Raw genomic sequence first — 19996 nt, forward strand, 5'->3', positions numbered from 1 at the left:
GGACCAGGAACTCACATCACTCTGTTTTGCAGACAGCAGCAGCAGCGTACTGAGGCACAATAGCTGACCTCACAGAGCTGTCTGTGGCTGGGGAGTCTGTGTGAACATGTGAATTTTGAGTTCTGGATCCCTAAGGCCCTTAGTGCTGTACCTCAGCATCCTCAGTGCTAAATCTATGCTTAAATCCCGTGGAGGTCCTGTGCCTAATCAAGTGCAGACCTGCAGATGCTGGGTGAGTCAAGGGATTGTAGTTTCTCATTGGTATGAGGCAGTACATCATGGGTGTATCTGCAGAGCCATAACCTCAAACTATGCAATTTCATTATATATCCTCTCTTTTGTCACATTTGTCTTTACTTATGTGTTTTGCAAAACAAACAAAACTTTATAAAAGTAGCCAGATGTCAATCATTACTTTGGTTTTATTGAAGTGGACATAGTTCAATCCTAAAGACTCCTAAAAAGTGCAAGTAATACCCTTTTGAAAGCAGATTTCAGTGATGAATCCCCTGTTCATTTTTTTTTCACTCAGCAGATGCTGCAAGTTTTGCTGTCTTGCTAACCTCTCAGCAATAAGCTGTCTAGCAAGAGATGCTAATTTTCCCAACTTCATACAATAGAAGTCATTATATCAGTTTCCCACAACATTCCCTGAGCACACTCTGCTATGTGGAGGGTGGAAGGAGTAACAATGATGATCAGTCCGTCAGAAGATTAAGTACCACAGTGCAGAAAATTGTGAAGACAGAGTTGGTGGATGATTACCATGAGAGCTACTGCATTTACTTCCCACTGTGCACTAATTTCTAGGTCTTGAAAATGCTTTAAAGTTTGTCAGAGGAAATCTAAAATGTTGTCAGTAGGTCCAACAAGAAATTTCAGTTCAATAGCTCAGGAATACCAGAGCTTTCTGCAAGTCCAAATTTGCGGGAGAGAGAACTTTCTCGGGACCTGAAGAAGCAGAAATACATTTTCTGCAAAACCAAGCACAAAACAGACACAAGTGATTCCTGTCATCTATATCCAGATACCTACTTTAGTACAAAACAAATTGTTCCTCAAATGTGGCTATTTCCTGATTGTAGTGCAGGTCCAGCCAGGTAACTGGAGGTACACATAGGCCCTTGCCAGCTGACTCCCAGCCTGGTTTCTTTCACTGTGCACCAGAAACCCAAAAGAACTTCACGTGAGGTTAAGTATTTCTTTTTGAGTATAGCTAGATGTAGAAATGAGTGAATACATTAGTCCTGTACAACAAATTATGTACAACAAATTACATCTTCAAAGTACCCTGTAAACATTAACTGCACACAATTAAACTATCCTATTAGTAAAATAATGCACAGAATACTGACCTATTTATTCTTTTGCTATTATGTAAAATTAATGAGCTGTGTTTTTTGACCACTGATTCATCCTTCTTCCAAATACCTGTGGCTTAAAATTTAAGCTACTTAAATAGCTCCACAAAACTACTAGTAGGCAGAAAAAGGCAAGGCTATTTAAGTATTTGAAATGTACTGCTACAGACTGTAAACACTCTGAAGGATATGTGAACATAAGGTCCCATTCTAAATAAGATTCTGGGGTAGAAAAATAATTTCGTTTGAAGGTGCAGGTAGTCTGCTGTTTAAAGTTTGTTTGTTTTTATTTTTTAATCACTGCCTTGTAAATAAATTAGAAAACTTTCCTGGTAGCCAATTCAACATCCCTTTCTCTCCCCTCATCCAGCACCTCTGAGAACAACATGCAAGTCCACTTCACTTGTCAGGAATTATTTACTGTCCTAGATGAAAACACCCACTACATAAAAGAAGCATGTGCAAGAGTGGAAAGATGTCAGGAAACAAAACACAAAGACAGACACTAATAATTACAAGAAACCATCAGCAACTGTGATTGAAATAAAATATACATTATTTGTGTAAGTAGATTCTGTGGTTGTCACATTAAAAATCATGAAGGGAAAGTGAGATAGTTGGTCTTTAACTTATTTTTCACAGTCTAAGCCACATCTTAGCAGAGTGTGCCTCAATATGAGGACAGCACAAACCACCTCACCTTCCTTAAGCTAACCCTGCCAGTAGAACCACAGATTGTTTTCTATCCAGAAATTGCATACATACTGTGTGTAACACTTATTTCTTCATGAAGGACGTCAGGCCAGCAGGAATGCAGTTTAACTGGTTTAGGATTTATGAAAGAAAGGAAGAAAAAAAAAAAACCCCAAACCTGTTTGCTTTCCTGTGAATCAAAACCTACTTGATCAAATGCTTAAACTTACCAAAACATTGTGAAAGAATCTGAGGCTGGGTTCAGTAGGAACTAAATAGTTGAGTTAGGCCTGCAGAAATATATTCACAGTAATTCCCTGAAACAAAGATATTGTTCTCATGTTATGTTAGTTTGTGATGTAGCTTCAGCACTTGATGACTCAGAAACAGTTACTGTTTAGAACTTGCCATCAGTATCAGGACTGGCTTTCAGAGGATCTATGCACATAAGCAGGCAGCATTTCTCAATCTGACATAAGAAAATGAAACATTAAAGGAAGGTTCATGTTTTGTTAGGGGCATCCAGTTCCTGAAAACAGACTGTCCTATGGGAGTTTAACATTGCAGAGGATAGGCAAGCTTGTAATCTAAAGTTCAAGGTTAGAGAACATGCATTTGTGCTTTTTCTAAGTCAAAAAAAAAAAAAACTAAAAAAAAAACCACAGAGATAGAGAGAGAGAGAGAGATAGATAGAGAGAGAGAGAGAGAGAGAGAGAGAAATGCTGATATATCTTGAATCATTCATCTCAGTTGAGAACCTTGTAGTCCTCCAGGATGTAAAATGCTGCAAACTTCACTCAAGAAAACTACACTTCAGGTACCAATATCTAAAAAATTGCCTATACATAAGAACATTCAAACAACTCTTAATGAACAATCTGAATTTCATAATGAAATCAATATTCTTGCAGTACAAACAAATAACTGTGATCACTTAATTTTTCCCTTCAATTAATTTGGGAACAGCAATAGAGTGTCTGAAGATGCAGAACCATGGCTCAGACCACCCAAAGGCTTCTAGAAGCTGTATCAGCATTTCTTATCTAAAAGAAAAATCCCAATAATGGCTTTCAATCTATCATTTAAAAAAGAAAAAATGTCCATGCACTGTACATTCCATAAAGAAGATAGAACATAGCAGTATATCTGACCAATAAGTTTTGCGTCTATTTTTAAACTGTTCTACTAGTACTGAAATTAATTAATTTCATGAACATCAGAGGCACTGGATGCATAGTCAGTAAAAGGATTACAGGTCTGCCAGTGATTTGGTGGCTGAAGAGCTCCCTCTCAGCCTTATGACTCTAGTAGTTACTGTAAGAAACAACAGATATGAGTAGAATAAGACCCTCCTGTTTTAAGCAAACTGAAACGAACTAAAAATATAGAAGTTATTTATGATTCCCTTAAAGATGTCCATACTTACATACAAAGAGCTTTTTACCATCCTATTAACAGTCGTCAGCTAAGTCCTAATTATGTGTATACATCGTAACATTGATAAATCCTTTTTATTACAACAAAATAAACTCAGAGTGCTTTGAAAGCTATGGACTCATTCCTTTTGCAGCAGGATTTTTATGCTATTTCAAACCTCTACAGTGCTTTTTTATACAATCATATATTAATGTCTCCCTGCTTCTCCTTTCTTAATTCATCCATGGCAAAATAAAGTCACCATTGTCTTTTGCTTAATTATCCTTAACCTTCTATTGGATTTTTAGCCAGGATTTTGTTCAATAAAACAAACAGTCCCCAAAAGGTAAACAAACTGCAACTGAGGAAAAAGGTGACTTCCTGAAAGCACTGATGGTTCATCAAAACAATAGATACCTACTGCTGCCCAACGAGAGATAAGATCATGGCCAACATGTTATGAGTAAAGATTACTACATCAAGTCTTGGGTGATGACAGACTGAGAAGGGGCCCATGTGCCAATGGCACAGTGCTGTGCTGCATCCTGCAATAGCAGCACTTAGCACAACCTCCTTGAGCTCCTCTGCAGCAGGCTGAACTGGTCCTCTTTTATACCATGATGCTGGAGGGTGACAGGGAAAAAAATTATTGCTGCTGTGCAGTCTGTCTACTGGTTTCCCTGGGCAATTCTACCATAAACAACCAGTGCTATTTACTCCTCCCTCATCTACAGAAATGTTATGCTCCCAGTTTGTACCTCCGAGACTTTCACATTCTCCTCTGAGGACAATCCATGCAAACCACTTTTCCTGCTGGCTCACCTGTGCCAAGAGCAGCACATTGACTTGTGGAGGTATTTTCCCATTAGGTGACTTTGCTCTGCTCTGCCATGTCCCTCTCTACCCACCTTACCTCCTACGCCACCTCAGGTCAGGATCATCCTCTATGCTATGATGAGATTCTGCACTTTTACCTTTGCTGTACCCTCACACATCTAAAAGGAATTTCTCAAAGTAAAGTAAAGGAAAATCAGTCCTTTGCACCTTATACTATATTGCTCGAGAACAGCAGCGCCACCAAGTCAAACAAATAAAGTGGTGGTAACCTTAGGAACATGGAAACAGTGTTATGAAAGCAGGTCAGGAATCTCAGTCTGTCCTAGGTAACACACTTACTGCACCAAGGAGGGCCCCTGGCTCAACGCCAGCCTCCCAGCTGGGTGGTGCCCTTTTGAAGGGACCCTCAAACACTCTTAACCAGCCAGCTGAGGATTCCTGGCTTTATAGGGTACCCCGAGAGCCAAAGTAGCCAGGTCAATGCCTTTGATCCCACAGCTCTGGGCACAGAAGACACGTCTGTGGGAAGAGGCAATGTCTAGAGTACCACTGCAGCCTTATGAGCCAGCCAGAAATCACTGCTGAGAGCAGCTGTCAGACTGCTTTAAGTTACTCCAGGGACTGCTTTGGTAAGCAGCCACCCCTGAGACTGGTGGACTAAACCAGTGGCACATTTATCTTCACCTCCTCTCCTCAGCACACATTGCAAGCTCAATTTAACTGGATGAAGTGGGAGATTTCAACAGTTGTTTTTCCCTTAGTGTAATGATACAAAAAGGGGCAGCATGCATTCACAAGCCTGGCCCTGCCTGTTAAAATTTAAAACTGTTGCACTGCCTCCCAAGAAACCTCAACAATGTGGTGGTACTTGCACACCAATTCAAAGTATGCACAGGTCCAACCATGACCCTGAAGTTCTGTTACCACTGAGTAAATACACTACACAAATGACGCTAAATGCTTTCCTTATCACTCATCTTATGCAAACCAGTTTTATGCCGATTTAATTTCACTGGCTAAAGGGGAATGACTCCAGAGTTTGTACCAGTATGAGATCAGAATCCTGCATGCAGTTTCCAGGAGCATATTAAATTAATTCATCCATAAACAAAAAGCCTGTTTTACGTGATCGGCTCTGGGCTTTCTATTTTTGATATGTAACTATAGGATTAGGAAAGTCTGTGTTCCTTCTTAAGAAAGAGCAGCTTTGCAAATCTAAAAGAAACACACATGACTTTTGGGGGCAACTTCCTCCAGAACAAGAAAGTAACTGGAAGAAAGAAGCAGAGCCTAGTACTGTCAGGAAAGCCTTGCTTAGCTCCTCTCTGGCTTGGGGAAATCTGCCTGTGCATAAACAGAGCCACAGGAAAATAGGGTTACTGTCAGTTATTGGCTTTGTATTTTACACCTCTTTGGCCATTTTGGCAGACCACCTTTGTGCACACTGTAACACAGGAGATGAGATTACATCTCTTCTTGAAGTGCTCCTGATAACATACTCAGATAAGGTGTTAAGGACCATGAATTCTTACACTGACATTACTTTTACCTATTACTCTAGTACCCTTACTAATATTCAGCTCTTTTAGAAGTATCAAGCCATACATCACAAAAGGTAGTCTGAATCTTGCTGCATAGGACTGCAGTGTAAGTAATTTTCATATCCAGTATGATGTATGCCTACGTTTTTTCAAAATACTAATTTATCTTTTATTATACCTGACTACAGATTTTCATAACTTACTGCATTTTTCTGGTCACCTGGGGAAGAACAATTAGAGAATTCTAAAAAATATATTTCAATTTCTATATATAATATGGACATCAATGTACTTGGAATTAAATAATCAATTATTTTTTCTTAATCCAGAATTGGTAGCAACTGGTTTGGTAGTTCTGTGACAATGCCACCTTTACATTAGGCTGCCATAAGCATAAGAACACGAAAGGGAATGAGCTTGTTACAGCCATTTAAGAAAAGTTTTTAGTCTTTGTGGTTGTATAGACAGACCTTCTTACACACAGTGAATCAATACACTTCTGTCTACTTGTTGGCTCTGGTGGACTGGAAGCTGCATCATTAGTTTACCTTGTAACATGCCAAGATGCAATTAGTCACATAAAAATGCTATTAAAAAGCAGTCCAACACAAACATGTGCTTTTGCATGGAAACTTAAAAATTCAATCCTGACACTAATCTCTTAAAGAATCCAGTTCTTTAAAGTTTCAAACAGTACATGAATCAGTATAAAAGCAATCCCACATGGCACTGCAGTGCATCTTGCCTGAGCCCAGTAAAAATAATTTAAACAGCCACTTTAATTTAAATTATTAGCATTTAGGAAAAAAGCACAAAAAGCTACTCATTATATCTATATTTAGTTGTGAAAGTGAAATTTAGATTTTTTTTTTAAAACCCACTAAAATTCAACAAAATAAGTGTTACAAGGAATGTGCAGGTAAAAAGAAATTGTATTTACAATCAAGAAAAAGTGACTGCACATGGTATGTAATCATAAATAAAATCCGGTGCTGCTGGAGTTCGCACAGATTAACTGTGCAGCTGGATAATAGCACTGGAAATGTTTATGATCAAGTGCTATTTGTACTTCCTTTGTGTAAGATAAGGACAATCACATTTCTTGTTCTCAATCATAAACTAATCAACCCTGTTTTCCACCCACTCAGATTTCTCCCTCTGCAGGGCAGTCTCAACAGTTTAGGGCCAGACTGTGAAATTATTTGGACATATAGTCTCCAGAATGCAACCCCAAGAATAAACCACCTACACCTGATCACTTAGGTACAAGCCTGAATCCCATTCCTTTCCAAAACACATCCCAAACAGGTCCTGTAGGCATGCATTTCCAGAGCCTGCAGTCTTTCCCTGAAGATAAAAGGATGGAACACAAAGTTCACTTATAAAATAGGTTTAGGGGAAAAAAAATTAACTCATTGGATAACTGATGGGGTAAAGCACTCAGAAAAGAAGGGAGGCTGGGCTTAGTGCCTTCTTCAGCCTAATGGGGATTCAATCCTACATCTCCTACTTAAGAGGCATACAACTACAAGAGGCATGGTGATGAAGATAGAGCACAAGAAAGAATGCAAACTGTTGCTTCTTCCTCCTTTAGAAGCCACGATTTCAAAGCCAAGCAGCTATTACTGCATTTTGAAAGCATCACAAACCTACTTATGTACTAGGTATGGCAGAAACACTGATGAGTCCTGTTTAATGGAGCCAACTGCTCGCCACTTAGGGCTTAGATTGGGGTGGGGAAGGCAGGCACTGCAGGCTGTGGCATTTCTTGTCATTACAAAAGCATATCCAAGAAACATCATGCATCAAAAAATAAAGAAATATAATTTCAATGCCCAGGCTAGTTCAACTTCCAGAGCAACTATACACTTGCATGAAACCTTCTTCATATGTCATCTCTAAAGTGGCAGCTGTATATATGGAGGATAAACACCCAAAATCACTGCATGGGATAACATTGGGTGAAACTTGGTCATCCCAGAGACAGGACATGCCATCCTAAGTCACAACAGGAGACATACAAGAACTGCTGCACGATGGCATATGCTTCATCTGTAGAAGATGCTTATACAAAGAAGTGTAAGAAAAAAATGGAATATAAATGGTCTGGTGAACATATACCTTCCTCTACCCGAACTTTTACAAACGAACATTTTTTCTTTTAAGCAATTGTGCACAGTTGAGCCAGACGGAACAAAACGAAGATACACATGAAATGTTTTCAATATTCTGAATGGACAGCCTAGTAGGCTCCTTTAAAAAAACAAAAAGTGCAACCACGTAATTTCGAAGTCCCAAATATCTGTAACTAGAAGGTAAATAACAACGTTTTGCAAACCGGCATTAGGAAATCACGCCCCGCGTCTGGCTGGCCTGATTCAGGACTCGCTGCCGGGGAAGCCGAGGGGCAGCGGCCCGACACGGCCCGGCCCCAGGTGCGCTGCCCCCCGCGCTGCCCCGGACACGGCCCGGCCCCAGGTGCGCTGCCCCCGCCCGGCCCCGGACACGGCCCGGCCCCAGGTGCGCTGCCCCCGCCCAGCCCCGGACACGGCCCGGCCCCAGGTGCGCTGCCCCCGCCCAGCCCCGGGCGAGGCGCGGCGGCAGCGGGGCGGTGCCGGGCCGGGCCGGGCAGGGGGAGGCGCGGAGCTGCTCTCCCGCACCTGCGCTCGCCCTCGCCGCCGCCTCCGCGCCCACCTGGCCGCGCTCGGTACAGCCGCCGCCGCAGCAACATGTTGCCCAGGGGAGCCTCGTCCATGCCGCCGCCTCCCAACCCCGCTCCCTACTTCCCGCCTGCCCGGGTCACGCTGCCCTCCGGCCTGGAGATCCTGCGCACCTTCTCGGGAGCCGTCATCTTCCTGGAGATCGTGAGTGCGAGGGGAGCCGGGGTGGGAGCGGCCGCGGGCCTTCCATCCCGCGCCCCTCGCGGCGGCCGAGCCCGGCCCGCGCCGCTCCCCTGCCATTTTGTGACGGGAGCTGTGGGGCGCCGGGCCGGGCCGGGCCGGGGCTCTGCCGGGGCTCTGCGAGAGCGGCACCGGGAGCGGCACCGGGAGCTGCCCCGCGCCCTCCTCTCGCCCCGGCGGGTTCGCTGCCCTCGGGCCGGTGCTGCGGGCGGGGGCTCCGCAAACAGACGGGTTCGCGGGGCTGTTCGAGCTGTCGAGGGCTTTGAGCCGCGCTGTCCCCCGACCCAAAGCCGCACCGTGGAGAGTTACACCGGGTTTTGTCTGTGCGCATTTGTTCCGCGTTCGCTGCAAACTCCCACAAGTACATTCAGTGTCGTGTGTGTGTTAGACCTCATCGGCGTGCACAGCACTGAGGACCTTTGAGCTGAGGTTGGGTATGAGGCTCTACAGTGCCACTGATTAGTGGGAGATAAAAAACCAAAAAACAACTTGGTAGAGCTGATCTGATTTTATTGATTTTTTTTTTCCTTACGGTCAGAGCAGAATAATGCTTGGGTCCCAGCCTGTGAGCTGGATCCCCACCCCAGAAGGTGTAAAACTGCAGCTGAGTAAGGAGCTCGAAGCACAAGTCCAGGCACTAAATCAGCCCACAGTCAGTAGGGACAAAAGGTTAATTTGGTTGGCCAACCAATTGTACATCTGACAGCCAAGCTGAACTGGGCAGGTGTAGTGCGAGGGAAATAGCACAACAGTGGGTGCTAAGATTAGCAGTCTCTACAGTACAGTTCTAAATTTATTTTTAAGGAACCCTGCAAGTCTACACGTTTAAAATACTGAATACATTTCATGTCTCTCTGTCTTTTGTTTAACAGACACTTTTCTGCTATCCCTTCTGCTTCCTCACTGCCCATCACTCTCTGGTCACCAAGTAACAGACTTGCACCTGCAGTCTTGTGAAACTAGAGAAAGTTTGGTTCTTCACAGCAGCTAAAAAAGGAGCCCTAGAGAACAACTTGAACACTAATACATAGACCCATGGGAGCTTAGACTAGCAATGCATCTTTACATATATGCTGCTGCAGTGTAATGCCAGAGAGGAGCCAGCTAATTTTATAGCAGGCATCTTTTGAAAGGTATCTCTTATCTGGCCTTGATACAAAAGAAAGCTCTCTGAATCTGAAAATGTAACCTCTGAATTCCTGGTTGTAAATCTGTAGAATTTAAACAGGAAAGAAATAATTTGCTTGGAAATTGATTTTAGCTGTCACTATTCAGCAGCTTGGATAATGAAGTTAACTCTTTCTGTAATAAACAAACATACTTAGATCACAGTTGTGATTCACTCCATATATCCTTTTTTATTAAGTGGCAGGATTTGCAGGAAGAAACAGTACCATTCCTTAGGCCAAGAGTTGATTAAACCAGGGAAGCCCTAGAATACATATCTTCTCCATCAGCCCATCATGGCACAGTGTCCCTACCACTCATTTCCTGTGAGCAGTCTGCTGAAATGAAAATTGGCACTGCTGAATTCTTCTCCAAGTTACGATGATTCTGTAAATCAAAAAAAGCTGTAAATTTTTCTAGTTCTTACAGCATCATTTACAACTTACCTTATTCTGTATTCTAGCTGTCTCTTTCACTTTATTGCTTTATGTGTCCTCTTTCATCTTGTTATTACAAAAACATTGGAAAAATGGGTATTGTTTCATCTCTTTTCTGTATCTCATCTGATTAGAACTACAAATCTAAACTATGAGATTGAAGCCAAACCAAAGTACATCCTTTTCGTGCTAATTTGTGTATATATAGGGAGATTAGTGTATGTGTGTGTTTGAACCATGCTTTCACATTTCTTATATTTTCCTCAAAATTAAAGTATGGGTAAAATTTTCAACAGCAGCACAGAAGTCACGTGGATTGTAAATCCCATTTTCAAGACTATTTTAAGAGCTTTTAGGAATTTTGGAGTGGCTTTGTTCTTTTGCCATTTAGTGCCTATCATTTCTGAGAGGAGGACTTGGGTTCTCTGAGTACTTTTGAAGTGTTTCCTCTTGGTTCCTAAGAGTCATCTGATGATGTGTAATGTGTGATATCAGTTCTTAGGCAGAAAGGACTGAGTGAAAGTTATCTTTCAGTTTATTCTCTGTATTCCTTTCCTTGCAGCTGTTTGGAACAATAGTCTGGATTTTGGTTGCGTCTACCCACATTCCCCTGCCACTGCTGCAGGGATGGGTGATGTTTGTGGCAGTGACTGCATGGTTCCTCTCCATTGTGTTCCTCTCTGTGTTCCTCTTTGGTTATGCAAATAGAATTGCTGTCAACTGGAACCAGGCGGTAAGATTTTTTCTTTATTTAAGGATTCCCTTTGTTTTAGAAACTGAAATTATTTAATGAGAAGTGTTGATTCTAAGTCTTAACACCTGGCCTTCTGTTTTAGCACAAAGTTTTTCAAACAGAGGAATTCAAAACTGGAAAAAGAAAGACTAGGGTTTCAGAGGTGACAGAGGTGCAGGACCTCTTTTATGATGGAGGCTGAAGGAGCTTTTGAAGCTGTTTGAAGGAGCACTTGTCCTCTCTGAGCACATAAAATGCATGAGCAGCAGGAGGAGGACTAGTTTAACAAGGTGTATCAACAAATTGGTTTAAATGTCCAGAAATTATTATGGACTGGAAATCAGAAAATACTTTCTGACTATTAAAGTGGTAGGAACACCTTACGAATAATCGGATGTACATACATCTAATATTGTAAAGGAAAGGACACATTTATGAACACACTGTGTGATGTAGTTGTCTAAGATAGCACAGACTGGACTTTAGCACCCAGAAGGTCCCCTCCCGTTGCTAAGAAAATCTATTGGTGACTTTTTGGTCAATTCCTCAAAGCTAGGGCAGCAATGGTGAGTGGCTGTTAGACATTAGATGGTAAAAGATAGAATAACCTGCAGTATGATACAGCTTAACATCTTATTAGGAGACTTAATGTCTTTATCTTTGCTAGAAGAGGCTTGGTGAGACTACAGATACAAATATTCAAGCTTGGTGAGACTACAGATACAAATATTCTTTTCTTAGCTTTTCATTGTGAAGACAAAGCCAATCCTTGCTGTAATTGATTGTTACGGCTTGTGCCAGTAGTTGTCAAAGACTGTAGCTTCCTGATAAAAAAGGGAAGTTGTTTAGATTATTTTTTGTCAACCATTTGGATACCTCGGGTTATTGACTGGTAATTTATGTGCTTTTTTGTTGTCATTAAGTGTTTTTTACTTTGAGTTTTTAGCACTCAAGTAGTTGAGTATGAGGTTATATCACACTCTCTTATATTACTGGAAGTGAATAATAAGACGTGGCAAAACTGTGATCAGAATATTTAATTTAAAAAACAAAAAATCTCCCTAAAGGACTACAACTTCTGAAATACTGCAGTATGTCTGTTTGTAACTGCTGATCACCTTCATCTTCCTCCTACACAGCTTAGTTTTCCTATTTACACCTTCATTGATCATAGCTGGAATTGCATACTTCCATATCAACATCTGTGGAGAGTTACTTGTTCAGGTAATTCATAGACAGGCCCTTGAAACAAATGTTCTTTAAAGCAAATCATAAAGGTTGATGAGTTTGGAGCTCTGATAACTTCTAAGGCCACCAGTGGTAACAGACTGGCTTCTATTAAAAACAAACTTTAGCACTTTGATCGTGAATAAATATATGTACAGCATGAGCTTTCCAGCACAATACAGGCAGTAATTAGGCTAATAATCAGTTACAATCACAGAGACCTTTACAGGGATTTATGCTGCAACATCCTCACAAATTATGATGCAACAAAGCCCTTGAGCATGTGCTTAACTAGCGTAAATTAATAGTGTCCTGGGTTTCATTGAAACTGTTTGCCAGTTTACAATCATGCATCTATTAAAGAGTTGCTGGATGAGGAGAAAGCCCTTTATAGATTGAAAATGCTCTACAAATTTCATCTTACAACAATTGTGTGCATGTTCCACATTGGCTACTTGATACTGGCAGTGATTTGTTGTACTGTTAATTTTGTCCCCTTGTATGTAATAAACTGCTGGAAAACTTTTTATGTCAGGAAATTGATACATGACTTGTATAAAAACTACATCTGTAACTTCATCTAGAAAGCTGTCATAACTCAGTCAACATCTTAAATAAATGCAGAGGGAATCATTTTATCTCTCACTTGGTGGCTGAAACACAGCCTCTTCCAGCTGTCAACAAAGACAAGACACTTTACCACTGTTTTCAGGTACCCAAATGTTTTGTAACTTGTTGGCACTAAACTCTTTAGCAGCACTTCACAAGTTGGGGATTTTTTACCTCCTGTTGCACATAAATATTTACTGGAAATACAAAAATTGTTTTTATTACTATAAATGCAGCGATGCATTTAGTAATACCTTACGTTGTAAGTATATCTGCTCATACTGTTAGAGATATTTTAAAAATAAGATGGTACACAGTGGAAAAGATGGACCTTGTGGGGCTCCATCAATAAGTAAGTACATCAGTGTATTAAACCAGATGGTATGACAACTACTGCCCTTTACAGCCTGACTCACAATACACTCATTTACAAAATCAGATGTGAACTAACTTACCATGCTGTTCTGATAGTGTTTTGCATCCACTTTGTGAGTTTACCTCAAACTTTGTATGAGGTCTCAGTGATTATACAAGTGTGGAGGCGAGGGAGAGTTAAGCACCATGATAACAATTACTAAAACCCAAGATAGGTCACTCGTAAGATCTTGGGGATTTTGGTTACACAAACCATAACCATGTAAATGTGAAACCTTACTGATGCTACATAGCTTCACTGTAATTGCTGCCAGGAGAAGGAAATTAGTGGGTTTGGCAGGAGAATGAAGGAAATGAAAGAGTGTTTCCTGAAAAACATCTCGCCTGTATGCAGTTAGTCCTGATCTAAGTGGAATGGGGCGCACTAGTAGCAGCTTATATCATAATTTATCAAAACTGACTAGGGTGTGATTTAATTAGTTTTAGCTGCAGTCAAATATGGAATGAGTAATGAGTTTGAAAAGAAAATTCTTTCAATAAAAGAAAAATCTTATATCTGTGAAGAAACGGCATTTCTCTAAACAGGGAAATGCAGTACATTCTCACTTTGCTCTTAGGCAGGCAGCAGGTAAGGATGCCACACAGTAATTTCCAGTGCTGGCAAGTGCTGTCTGCTGGACACACATGAAGTATCCTGGGTTCTCACTCTAAGCATACTGGTAGTCCATTGCACTCAAGTGAAGTTAAAAGTTCATAAAGAATTCATTACTACTGGAGATAGACTGCATGTTGTGGAAATTATCAAAAAGCATCCATATACTAGTGCATATTTTAAAAATTGTGTCTGTGGCTTTTGCAGACCTGCACAGGTGTAGGCACAAAGTATATGTTGTATAGATCAAAAATTGTGTGCAGTACAAATGTCAGCTTTTCAGACTGAACAACGGTAGGAGATGTTGGAAGAATACTTCAGACATTTTAAAACTGTACTGGAACATGCCTTAGATCTTGCTGCTGGAACACTGGACTTTGAAATAGGACCTGCAAAGGCAGCAAACCTTTTTTATGTGTCTCAGTAATGGAACCCAGAAATGAGAGTTAGGTGTTTAAAACTTAAGTTCAGTTAGCATTCATCGTAGAGGAGGGAATTGCTTAGAGAAGGCCAGGAGAGAAGCATATTTGAAGTAAATCCTAAAACCTGTCCTCTCAAATCTCGGACATTTTATTCCACAGTATCATGAAGAGCTGTCAGATTACTGATTACTGGGTAGAGCCAAGTCAGAGACAGTTGGTGGAAATGTCTCAGTTCTTGGATCTCATTGTACTGGGAAGTTGGATGTTTCAGCTGTATCAAAACTGAGGTGCTTCTGGGCATTTAGAGAAGCAAAATTTAAGCATGGAGGAAAGTTTTTGAAGTTTTGGTTGTAGCTGAGAAGGGACTTCTGGGGCTGCAAAATTGTATTGCCCTGCTTGAATTGTGATAAAGTTGGCCTGTATATGTCTTCTTTTTTATCTGTCTGAAGGGAGACTTCTGTAAACTCCAGTAACTTTAAGGTGGTCTAAAATGTCAGCATGTGTACATGAAGATGCAAATATACCTCTTAATTTGAAAGAATACAAGGTTTGGGGAGAGGAAGAACTGTCCTTTATCACTAATAATGTCAGTGAGTTGCTTATAATTGCAAGAAGCTGTGAAAACATGTCCAGGTTAAGCTCTCAGATGGATTTAACACTACTTATCTAAAGTTAGTGTTATCAGTTCTAGTTTCATGTTTCAGTGTTGGATTTCATTTGTACTAAGATGAGAAGAATTAGGTATGTGTTGGAGCCCAGACTGATTCTGTTGTTTGCCTTTTAGGATTTTATTTTCCATGGGGCTACTTTTGTCTTTTATTTTGGAGCATTTCTACTGCAAGCAGCAACTACATCTCTGCATCACTTTCCCCGCAAATTCAACTCTACCACGCAAGAGAGACTTCTAAGTGGTCGTGAATATAACATAAGCATAGCAGCCTCGGTATGTGTTTCATATGTTTGTGTCAGGGGAACAGAAGTCTGTAGCAAGCCCCTGTAGCTAGCTCTTCAACTTGGGAATTTAACAGCAAACTGCAATAGAAAGAGGATCTGGGAGAGAAAGAATTGCCTTTGAGAGCAGCAAATAGTATCTGACAGCAACATGGAAAAACATTGGTATAAGGTAGTGCTAATGTGATAGCTACTCTTCCATACAGTCTAGAGTTGCTACTCTTCACTGTAGTGTTTTAAATACATGATCACTACAGCGTATAATTTTTAGACAAGGTATTTTGTAAAAACAGCTTTGGTTATTAGACGAAAAAGAACAACTGAGCCTTTATCAGAGGATGAGGTATGAAATTCACACCTGTGCTCAAAATTTCAGTTGCTTTTTTTATACCATTTAGATAGTCGTGAACAAGCCATGGAGATAAAAAAAATTTGGACTAGGTCTTTGTGAAGTTGCACATATGTACTTACTACATCAGACAAAAAGGTTGTCTGTCAGGACCCTGCTGTCTCTTACTGCAATTATTAGAGTGCTCTTCTTGATAGCCTAAGCTCAGAATGCATTTTTCTCACTGTAGTTGCTTCATAACTGAATCAATGTATTTGGTGATGTGGGTGTGCATAGCTGAATCAGAAAATATACCAGGCTTTAGTTTTCTCCCTGGCTGGACTCTACAGGGGTCAGCAGAGGTGTGCCAGGTAGGCTTAACTTAAAGAATTGAAACTACCGCTCTTAATTTTTTGTTTCATCCAGAGGGTATTACATACCAGGGAACTGTATGTATTTATTAAGCTTCTAAAACCCTCTGTGGTTATCTGTTGTCCTTAAAACTGTGTGAACCATAAATTTTGCACAGTAAGCACTTTCAGTTCATCTTAAGATAAAACCAGATGAATGTAAGGTGTATGGTTCTCATTCTGTCTGCAAGAGCAGAATAGAAAGGAGAAGCATTTTGCTTTGGCAGGGCAGTCCCTGAAGAGTCCCAAGTCCAGAGTTCCTCATCATCACCCACCTGCCAGTAACACCCTGGAGCACATCTGATCCCTGGGTGGCTATGTGGCACAAGGACAGAGGTGGTGTCCCAACTGAGCCTGAACTCTAAGGGAGGTTCTGTATACTAAGCAAACGTTTCAGATTCTACCCTTAAGTGTACTTCTTCAGTCCTTGTTCAGGGTGTTCAGATACCACTGAATATATGGTCACTTCAGTCATTTTGTCTGACAGCAGGATACTGGACACTCCAAGAAACGGTTCTTGCTTCCATATTGCCTTTTTTAAGAGAGAATTCAGTTCTTCAAGCCCCTCAAATACCTGTCAAGATACAGGAGGAGAAGATACTTATGTAACTTCCCTCAGTATCTTAATCAAGACATGCTGGAAAATGGTGAAAGAGATAAACGTAGTCTTTAGTGTCTTTACATTTTTTGAAAGGTCTATATTTAGGAAGTCAAAACATACAGAAAAAATATTTAATCCTTTTAAATATTTCATTGATACAGTCCCATGGGCTACATGACAAAAAGAAAAAAAGTTGCTAACATTCTGTCTTTTAAAATTACTTTTATATACCATGATTAGAAACAGATATATGTTCATTTTTTACAGGTGATGGTTCTATGGTATAACATTTATTCAAAACTCCTAATCAGTCAAATTAACACTTCAGTTCAAATCTATCCAATTCAGTTCTTGAACAGGAGCAACTTCCCTGGCATTGCTTGGGAAGTTGTTTTAATGGCTGGATATCTGGTCAAGGAGGCCAGATGTGGAGTTGTTTCTGTATTTCTGCAAGGAAAAGAGTTCTGCTGTTTAGAAGGATGTCTTTGATGTTTTCTGGTAAAGGCATCCAGTTGGACACATCTGAGAGTGATGTTTGATCAGTTTAGATAAGAGAACTGAAATACACAATGTACATACACATGTTCACTTTGTACCATAACTTATGCAGAAATTCTATTTCATATTCTGTTTCTAAATGTCTGCTGAAGCAAGCAAATGAAAAATAGGAACATGAGGTAGTAGTAAAATGGGGTTATTACAGAGAAGTTCCTGAGAAAACTTCAGAGGATCCCAAACCTCTCTTTACGTTATTAAGCATTTTGGTTGGGGGAGGTAATTTGGAATCGCTTATGTTCTTATATTCATTTAGAATAGAAAAATATTTTAGAACAATATGTGTGATTCACTTTTTCTTTTCTTTTTTTTCTCTGCTGCTCCTCTAGATTTTTGCCTTTGCAACAGCTATTTGTTATGGTTGCAGCACAGCCCTGGCATTAAGGAGATGGAGGCTAAATAACAGCTGAAGAGAGGTTCATGCCCACGTATTCCACTTCAGATCAAATTAAGTGCTACTTGTCTGTTTTACTGTAATTTAATTCCAGAGAGACTTTTTTTTTTCTGCATAAAATCTGTTTTAAATGCAAATAACCCCTAATCAGGATTTCCTCAACAGAAAACAAGTTTCCATCTCTTCCCTTTCTAATACTTACTGTTACTGTGTATTCATTGTAGGGTATTAAAGAGTTTAGGGATAAACAGACACGTCATTTGTAGACAACAGAACTCCAGTGATACACCAGAAGAGGAAGAAAATGGAAACCAAGCCAAGATGTTAACTGCACAGGCAGCTAAAAATTCCCCCCTTGTTCAGTCTTGGGATTAAGTGTTTTGCAGCGTTACAGTGCACTCCACGCAGGTAGAGCCTTGGGGCTCCTGGTAGAGTCATGGGTGTTCTGTGTGCTGCCCTTTGCATGATCAGAGCCCAAGCTGACTTTGAAATACCAACTTAGTGTATATATATATACACTAAGTTGGTATTTCAACTTGGTATATATATATATATGTTATTAACTTGGATGTACAGAGAAAATATTTTAAAAAACCATCCAGTGAAATCTTTTTATACTCTCTTTACAGCTCTTTCTGGCTATGGTCACCTGATCCTTAAAGCTTATTGTGTTCCACTAGATGAAAACTGGGACTGTCAATCAGTAGTTTGTTCATTTTAGGAATTTAGCTTAATCAGATCTATTTATACTACAAAACAAAACAGTGCATTTGTGTTGTGTGTGTATATACATGGTATATTTTTGTTTAACAGGAATTTTTGCACTGTTTAACTTTGTTGGAGTACAGCTTTGTTCTCACTACTTCAAATGCTGCATTTGTTAGGTATTATGTGAGTCAATATCATTTGAATGGAATGTTACCAAATACTGAATAATGTCTGACCTCAATTCTTGCAGTGTGTTATTTGTTGCATTCTAAACCTGCAGTGTTGTAAAGGTGTTTCTATTTGGACAGATGCCTATGCAACATCTTACTGAAAGCAGTGGAATGCAAAGCGGTCCACCCACTATGGAGTTTGCTTTTCGCACAAATGATGTTTAATTGAGCCTCTCTTGAATATCCTGGTGCATGATGACATGCAATATTAGAGAAAATTGATTTAGCAGAACTGAATGATAGCATTGTGCTCTGCTCCCTGACACTCATGTTGTTTTGCACATGGTGAAGCTTTTTTTTATTTTGCTAGTAAATAATTTTTGCTTTTGTGAATAGTGCCAAAAAGATAAACTGGGACAATAAAGGCTCCCTGTCATTTGTAAAACAACTTGTTCACTACATCTTGCCAGTGCACCTGATTAATCTGCAGAGACCAGCAGTGGTTGCGTAAGGGAAGACAGGATTTCCTTCATTCCCAGGCCTACTCATTCTCCTTGAGCCAACAAGGGTGTCTGCCATGGAGGTTACTTTGTCAGCCTTACCAGGTACAAGGATCTCTGAGGGGCACCCACCCTCAGCAGTGCCCTGCTGACCCTGGGCAGGTTTTTATGGGTGACACAGGAGTGAGTGGCACCCTTCTGACTATGGAACCACTCAGTCCTGAATTACTACAATGGGATGTTGTCATCTATCTGTTTTCTGAAGGTTTTTTTTCTTCCAGAGATTTTGTACTCTGGCTGATTTATTTTTTTTTCTCCTAATTCTCTAATTGCATTGAAACTTTTTGTGAACATTTTATCTAGAGCCATTTACTTTTAAAAATACTTCATTTTGTATAAAATACATTTACACTGGAGTATATGAAAGAAAGTATATTACAAAGACTTGCACTAAGAGCATTAAAGTTACTTAATGTATTTATGGCAGTAGTCTGGTTATTAATTTTGTCTTTGGAAAGTACCAAAAAAACTGCCTACCAACTCTGACTTACCTGATGCTAGACATACCAAATTGAGGCTAAGATTTCATGAGAAGGCACGGTTGCACTGGGGCTAGTTTCATATATGTTTAACTAGTTTCACAGCTACGTTGCCTTGTGACACTGTGTCAATATTGGTGAGAAGAATTAAGTCAGTCACAACATTTCAAACAGATGCTAATCTTTGGTTTGGTTTCTCCTGTATCCTGCAGCCTGGCTGTGCCTGCACGCTACAGACTGACTGCCACAGCTGCAGTGTCTGCAGCCAGCTGAGATCATGGAGGACAGATCTTAATGTTTTGCCTATTTAAATCTCCAGAGTATGAATCCCACACGTGGAGTTGATGAAAGAACTGTCCAAGCTTAGTTGGCATTTGTATCTAACCTCCAAGTGTAAACCTGAGGTGTAAAACCCATGATTGGTGAGTGCTATGCAAGTCTCTTAATCTAGTTGTTGGAAGTCCAGATAG

The 19996-nt window shown here is 40.4% G+C and overlaps 2 protein-coding genes across 2 annotated transcripts in view; one reads left to right on the forward strand and one right to left on the reverse strand.

Moving 5' to 3' along the window:
* The window catches only part of LOC146442368 (uncharacterized), a 43019-nt gene extending 34416 nt beyond the window's left edge, over positions 1-8603 (reverse strand). Inside the window, exon 1 of the mRNA XM_085053451.1 lies at positions 8176-8603. Coding sequence (XP_084909577.1) covers positions 8176-8603 — 428 coding nt within the window. The remainder of the gene's footprint in view (positions 1-8175) is intronic.
* On the forward strand, positions 8578-19464 carry MAL2 (mal, T cell differentiation protein 2). Its single transcript, XM_085053452.1, has 4 exons — positions 8578-8712; positions 10915-11085; positions 15155-15313; positions 17545-19464. Exons 1-4 carry the CDS (start codon positions 8578-8580, stop codon positions 17623-17625), a joined length of 546 nt encoding a protein of 181 aa, XP_084909578.1. The 3' UTR covers positions 17626-19464.
* Positions 19465-19996: the final 532 nt, after the last annotated feature.

Source organism: Lichenostomus cassidix, chromosome 2, assembly GCF_008360975.1.
Source record: "Lichenostomus cassidix isolate B80296 chromosome 2, HeHo_3.0, whole genome shotgun sequence".
NCBI lineage: Eukaryota > Metazoa > Chordata > Aves > Passeriformes > Meliphagidae > Lichenostomus > Lichenostomus cassidix.